Source organism: Gouania willdenowi, chromosome 9, assembly GCF_900634775.1.
Source record: "Gouania willdenowi chromosome 9, fGouWil2.1, whole genome shotgun sequence".
Lineage (NCBI taxonomy): Eukaryota > Metazoa > Chordata > Actinopteri > Blenniiformes > Gobiesocidae > Gouania > Gouania willdenowi.
The window spans coordinates 23,666,668-23,674,108 of NC_041052.1; the positions used below are offsets into that span (position 1 = coordinate 23,666,668).

General features: G+C 41.1%; 1 protein-coding gene across 1 annotated transcript; it reads left to right on the forward strand.

Annotated features, from left to right (window-relative positions):
• Window positions 1-31: 31 nt before the first annotated feature.
• LOC114469496 (nuclear receptor ROR-beta-like) lies at window positions 32-7,089 on the forward strand. Its single transcript, XM_028457041.1, has 6 exons — window positions 32-73; window positions 5,064-5,196; window positions 5,985-6,092; window positions 6,227-6,337; window positions 6,895-6,950; window positions 7,036-7,089. Exons 1-6 carry the CDS (start codon window positions 56-58, stop codon window positions 7,087-7,089), a joined length of 480 nt encoding a protein of 159 aa, XP_028312842.1. The 5' UTR covers window positions 32-55.
• Window positions 7,090-7,441: the final 352 nt, after the last annotated feature.

A 7,441-nucleotide genomic window follows, 5' to 3' on the forward strand; every position in this document is an offset into this window, starting at 1 on the left:
CCACGCCCCCTCACTCAGATGAACGCGCAAGCAGAAGCAGACCTCAGCCAAGCGTATGATGTCGCATTCAGCGGTAAGATATACTTTATCATTTTATATGTTAAAAAAGTGACTAATTTACTATCAACGGTGGCGGCCAAGCTAGCATGTTAGCATTAGGTTACCCGGTAGTAAAGAGTTTAGAAGGAGGGCGACATTCGTCCCCAAGTTGTAGTCCTCCTGAAAACAAAGGTTTATTATAATGAGTTTTTCTTTACCACTACTCAGAGTATCGATCAGCTGGTCTGCCACTGTCCTAGAACATAATACATTTTTTACCTAATTTATTTTATTATAATCATTATTTTCATTTATTTGGCACCTTATTCATTTTCACCTTGTTATTCAGTTTCCCTTACAACATCTTACTTTTCTGCGTGTCTATAATTATTATTTTTAGTGTCGTTTTCATTTCTTATTGTTTATTTTTAGTGCCACTTTTAGCCTAATTACCAGTCAGGGCTAATATAACAGACAGAGAGAGGAGTATAGCTGTAGTCTGTAGAAACCTTTTTTATTATTATTTATGTACATTCTGGTTTCTTTTTTATATTTAATATTCTGTATTTATGTAATGGTACCGAGAAGGTTTTAGAAATACCAAATTGATTAAATTGGTCAACCCAATAAAATATTTAAACCCAATGTAGTGAGAGCAACTGGCCCAATAAAAAGAAGACAGTGGATGCACGTTAACCATTTAATATTTGCAAATCTAAAAGAGTCGCGCCACACTATTAAAACAACCATAGAATACCAATCTAAAATATTATCCAGTCCGGGAGCCGTGCGTAAATACCGCAGCTCATCCACTTTCAGGGACCTCTCGGGCACTGTAGTTTTGCGTCGGGGTACGGTCTCCGTCTCGCTCCGCTTGCACGTCCGTGCCACTCTGTTGGACAACCGCAGCTCCTGGGTCTCGATCCTCCCTGTCACAGAATGACACAGCCAGCACACAGCGCCACGTCCCCCCCGAACCCACAGCCGACACGCCCCTAGGGCGTCTGTATACTTACAGGCAAGGCAGGGTCTCCCCTGCCTCTACTGTAGATTCGCGGGGTCTGCTGTGTGCTCCAGGGCTTCCAATCAGGTGTGCGTCCGCTCTCTCCCTCGGCAAGGCTCGTCTGTCGTCCGCGTCTCTCGTTGTCTTCCGTGCCCTCCTCTTTATGGTCAGGTCTGATGCGTCGCAGGTGTGTTCGATTGCAGGGGGCCATTGATTAGCCAAAAGTGACAGCTGTTGGGGTTGCTAGGGGCAACAGGCTAAAAGGGGCGGTGTCCAAAATATGCAACCAAAAAAAGCCACAATAAAAGCACACAACATGCAATCAAAAAGCCACACCACAATAAACCCAAACAAAAATAAAATCCCCTACTTGTGCGCCATCACATTTATATATTTTTTCACCCAAGTGCTGCTTTTCTTTTCTTTCTGTAATACAACTGGAATTGTAATTTCCCTGCCCAAAATAAAATAAAGTATATCTAATCTAATATTGTTTTTTTTAATTCAATAGATGTAATAGAGCTGGGAAAAATAATGTCATGTCTACAGCAATTACAGATACATTTTTTGTTCAGTTGTAATCATTGACGAAAAGCCTAAATGTTTGATATAATTTCTTATTTCTCTTTTAGAGTTCAGAAGGTGAGAGGTTTTATGCCTCTGACCCTGATTACAGTCCGGAGCCAAGTACATCGTGGAGTCAGAGGAGACGTGGCCGAAGTCAAAGGTGGATTGCCACAAATCAGAGATTGCTTTCCAGATCTACTGGGACATTATACGGGTTACATCCCTGGAAGAGTGCAATAATGTTTCCGTTATGACAAGTATAAATAAATGTGTAAATATGACAGCCCTGCACTGAGCAAGGTGTTGTTTTTTTGTTTTATCTATTATCATTACAGAAGAAGTAGCTGTATTTACACATTTTTATATAGTATTTTGGCATTTGCTTGAACAAAAAGCATCTACAATCAAGCTATAACATTTTGCATCTCCTTACTAGTAATGATAACAAATGTGTACACGTACAATTTTTATTATAAAAAAGAAACATCACATACACTTCATACAACTTTCATCCTGCAAAAACAATGGAATTAACAAAGGCAATACACATGAAGTGTTGGTCGGCAGGTGAGGCTCTGTTTGTGGCAGCGTCGTCCACTGTGGGAACTTATTGTTTCGGCAGTGGTTCACCTTTAGAAAGAACATCAGAATTACATATCTGACAGTTACTGCATTTGATAGACAAACCACACCATTTCTATTGTATTTCACTCGATAACAAAAAGTCATTACAGTTTCAGTTGTTCATCAGCTATGTTTATACAAATTCTTTAGTTTATTAGAGCTGTAAAATATGTACAAGTAGACCTGGTATAAATATTATAATATTATGTGAAGTAGATTTTTAATTAGCTTTCGCACATAAGCATATTAGTACTTTATAATCAACTTACAAAATAAGTCAACTCACCTCGCCCTCTGCTCAGTTGCATCTGCAACAGGTCCTGGGTGGCTGGAGCAGGGACACCTGACAGAACCCCATATTGACGGGGATCGTCAGGCCTCCTTGTTATGGTCCGTGGCAACCCTCCCACAGCAGACAACCTTTTCCTAAGGATTGCACTCTGGAGGTCTGGGATGTAGCCAGTCTTTGTCTTCTTTTACTGTGTAGAGGCTCCACTTCTTGGATTTTTTATTAAACAACCTGCAATATCTGGAAAAACAGAAAGTATAACAATCTTAGGAATACATCTAAATAACCTAACCGTGAACAATAGGATGAGTTTTCAATTATGTTATTAACAACCTTCACCTTGACCATGTATTTTGTCATTACATAACCACACCTCAAAAATGTAAACAACTTTGGTGCATTTATTTATTAGATCTGTCTCCACTTATGGCCAAATGTCATTAAATTCATCAGCTCCAACCTCAACGTTTAGGTCCTGGGACGGCATACTGAATACACAGGCAAAGAACAATAATTGAGGGATATTATGACATGTTACTGTGATGCAAGTAAAGCAGCGTGCATTTTTTTTAAATAAATGGAAAAAAATTATAATTATAATTACCATACCTTGAATCCAATTGCTGAAGAGCTGTCTCTTCGGGACCACTAATGTCTAACTCCTGGACTCCAGCAACGGAGAAATTATCATCTCTGTGAAAATGACAGAATTACAGAAAGTAATCAGCGTTAAACTTGATTTGAAATGCATTACTTTTTAATGGAGCAGAATGCCTGCAGGAAATAAAACGAGTTCAAAGGAGAGCCTGGAAGACAATCAAGGGCTCTCTCATCTGGATGTCACAGAGTACAACATAAGATCCCCCCTCCCCCCCCTTGCCTTACGTACAGATCTCCCCCAACCCCCTCCCCACACACCACACACTATCGGCATATACATTTAGTAATAGCGTGATGCACGTAGAACAAATGACAAGTTAGGAAGAATGTTCGATAGCATGGTAATACAACACATGTTCATATCAGCCTAAAGTTACACGCACCTCTCAGACAGTGACTCGGGAGCAACAGTTGACACAGCGGGGTTAGGTAGTCTCACAAGTGAGTCCTTCCACGGCGTTGAAGTCGACGGAGCACAGTTATAGCTAAAAAGAATCAGAAATATCCTACATCACAGCTGTTGACCGCCCTGCTGAAAGCAAACACAACACACACGCACACATGTATACTGTACACACTGTAGCTGCTAAACTAGCTCGCACTAACAGAGAATCAACAGTAGCATCGGGCTAATCCAACAACAGAAATACTTTGCGACATGTATCGCTAACGTTAACATCTGGCTAATATGACAAATAGCTTGAATTGCTTCCACTATTTTAAAAGATAACACAATCACCCAGGCAACAAAACAACCTTACCTGTCCAAAAGTAATTCAGCAACCATAGCATCAGTTTTCAGGCCCTTGTCCTCCTTCAATTGTCGCCATCGTTCAAAAGATATTCCGATGCAGATTTTTGTCTTTCCTCTCGCTAAATCCAAAGACCTCTTTTTTGCAGCTTTTTCTAAAAACGTCTTTCTTTTCTTGCCCTTCTTAGCAGGGCAAGACGTTACCAGTAAACGTGGAATAGGTACTTTCTCCGCCATTCTGTTGTCTACTTCCGGGCTTCCGCTAACAACGGTGACGCGCTTTTTAATGTACGCTCGTGCACGCACGGGGCCGTGAACGAGCAGGAAGACCAGGAGACGTGATTGGTTGAAAAAAAACGAACCGTGAAAATCCCATTGGTCGCAGTTATTGCAGATTTACAGACGCTACAGTTGACAGATTTTCTTCGTTCCTTTTTCAGAATACATAAGATCTTCACATCTGTCCGGACATAATGAACATTTCTACCAAAAAGTTGAAAAGTGTATCTGGAGATAGTTACCAACCCTACCTTTAAGGGACATTTTTTTTTTTTACTTTTTTACTTAAGTACATTTAGTAGCATGTATTTTTTTACTTTTACTCAAGTAAGAAAGCAACTTCAATACTTTTACAGTTACCAGTCAGTTTTTTTTTTTATATTTTATATACTTTTACTTGAGTACTGAAGATCAGTACTTTTGCCACTTCTGGTGAGAGGAATCTGCCTCTTCACCTTCAACCAACTCAAAATAAACGAAAATAAATAAATCAAATGAAAACCAGCACATTTACTCATAACAATTAGATCTTTGGACTTTTTTACCTCTTTTTTTTATTCTTGTCTTTTATGATAATTTACATGGACAGATCAACATTTAAGACCTGTCTCCCACATTAAACCCTTGAGAAACATGTGCAAATGTATAAATACACTAGAAAAAACCAGCAACTTATTAACTCTAAGAAAAGCTTTTATGAGATCACAGATCGTAATTAACACTAATAGTTTTTGTGTACTAATGACTTTTGCTCTTTGGAAATTCATGGGAACATCTTCAGTACCCGAGTTTTAAGATATAAAGAAATCCATAAGAAGCATAAAAAGGGCTTTTTAATTCATGTTTTGCAGCCTCGTGACGTGCTGTGGCAGCAGTGTGCCATCCAGATCACCCACGCTATCCAGTATGTAGTGGAGTTTGCCAAGCGCATCTCAGGGTTCATGGAGCTGTGCCAAAACGACCAGATCCTGCTTCTAAAGTCAGGTGAGCTAATGTGCACTGGAACACTTAACCTTTAGCACAGGCTGCTTGAGAAAAATATCTTCACACTCTTTATGGGTTTTAATTTGTGAGTAACCCACTAAAACCACACCAATGCATTTGATATTTATATATAATGCACCAATTTTGTTTGCTACGGTTGTTTTTTTTTTTTCGCTATTGCCACAGCAATTTGCTTTTCAGTTACTTCAAAATAAAAGTCTATACAGATCCCCTCACCCAAGAAACACTTTGTACCTGATACCAACCACACCAAGTGTCAACAACACCAACACCTGTTGGTTGAGCAGGCCAGTGTTAAATGCTATGAATAAATATAACAAGAGAAACAAACCTCCATCAAGCACCAAATATCCTGATCCTGGTACCATGATCATTCACACTTTAAAGGCTTGGAAGAAGACAGTAGATACAGTAGGTCCAAATGTATGGGCACCACCATTTTTTTAAAAAAGCACAATCCGGATCCAATCCTGATGAAACTTGGTGGAGTAAGTTTTTCTATATTTGAAACTGATCCATATTCAGTATATTGATCCGGTGCTCCTCCAAAATGTAATGGATTCTTCCATGGCATAAGCTGGTCTATCTTTGGTAAAAATTTTATCACAATCCGATAACTACTTTTCATGTAATTCTTCTAACAGTCACACAAACAAATAATCACCTGTGAAAATATTAACTCATTGTCGGAGTACATTTGTCCAACTTTTTAATTACGTTTGAATGTTTAAGTTGTCACTCATTGTGTGCCTGTGTACTTCTTTCAGGCTGTCTGGAGGTAGTTTTGGTGCGGATGTGCAGAGCTTTCAATCCTCTGAACAACACTGTACTCTTTGAGGGGAAGTACGGGGGTATGCAGATGTTTAAAGCTCTAGGTAAGACTGATGTGTGAAATATAAACTCTCCTTTATTTCTTGTGAGGTGTGTTCTTTTTGTTCATCAGTATATACAGTACATGACTGGAATAAGTGCAATGACCTTCTCCTCCTCTATGTGCTTCCCTCCAAAGGCTGTGATGATTTAGTGAGTGCAGTGTTTGACTTTGCCAAGAGTTTGTGCTCGCTGCAGCTGACAGAGGAGGAGATCGCTCTGTTCTCAGCAGCTGTGCTAATTTCCACAGGTCAGTGTGTGTCCTGCAGGTTTATTAAAATAGAAAATGTAAAGGAAGTAATAAAAAAAAATATGCATTAAAAAGAAATACAATGAAAGATGTTACCTTAAAAATGGATAAGCATAAAAAACAAACAGGTAATGTGGGGAAGCGAATCATCAGCATTTACAAGCATGACTTCAAATAGCACATTACATACAAAGGAGAAGTGGGAATCTGAAATGAATGTAGATATACCTAATGTGACAGGGTGGAATGCTTCCGCCCTCCTCCTGCTTCTTGTAGCGCTCCTCCCTGCGCACCTGGGTTGTCTGCTGATTACAGGGCGGGCACCGAAGGGATTTAGGTTCAGGTCTGCTGTGGCTCAGATTCCTTGGTCGCTCCTGTGCGCGGATCTCTCCTCCTCCGTGAGTCTGTGGAGTTGTACCTCTGGTAGTATCGCGGTGGCTTAACACGCTGTGGTCACCCTGCGTCAATCACCACCGTTCCTCCTCGTTGGTAAGTTACCTGCTGCCTTTTACGCACCATTGGCTGTCACTTTGCGCTCAAAAGTGCTTTCCCTCCAGGGCTCTGGTGTAGGCTGACGGCTGGCTGCTTTGGGCGCATTGATTGCTACTCTTGGGTGAGTTTTACGCAGAGTTGCTCTTTCTGCTGCTGTGCGCACCGGGCACTCACGGGTTTTTCCTTCTTCCCTATTGCCATCGCAGTGCGCATTGGTCATCGACAGCGGTTTGTTTGAGTCATCAGAGTGGGATGTTTGAGTAAGCGGCATGCCTCGCCTTTTGGCCCAGCTGGCTGTGCCTAGTCCGTCCTAATGCCTTCCTTTTTATGCAGTGTGGTGCTTTGGTAGGCGCACCTTGCGCGCACTTTCTGCGGAGGCCGGGAGAGCGCCTCTGTTGGGGTCTTTGGACCGGTGCTTCTTCTGACCGGTAAGCTGCTGGTTTCTGCCTGGCTCCTTTAAAATTATAATCCCTCTGTCTCCTAATGTGGTGCTTTGATCTCACAGCGGGACCAAACTGCACCTTCCGCGTCTGCTGGGAATAAGTCTTGGCCCACACCATTCATCGCACCGTGGTGCAACTCCTCCCACCTTTGCTGTTCTCGATACTTTAA

Coding starts and splice junctions, on each gene's coding strand:
- LOC114469496 (XM_028457041.1), top strand. Junction 5,197..5,984: donor GATCCTGCTTCTAAAGTCAG/GTGAGCTAATGT, acceptor TACTTCTTTCAG/GCTGTCTGGAGGTAGTTTTG. Junction 6,093..6,226: donor GCAGATGTTTAAAGCTCTAG/GTAAGACTGATG, acceptor TTCCCTCCAAAG/GCTGTGATGATTTAGTGAGT.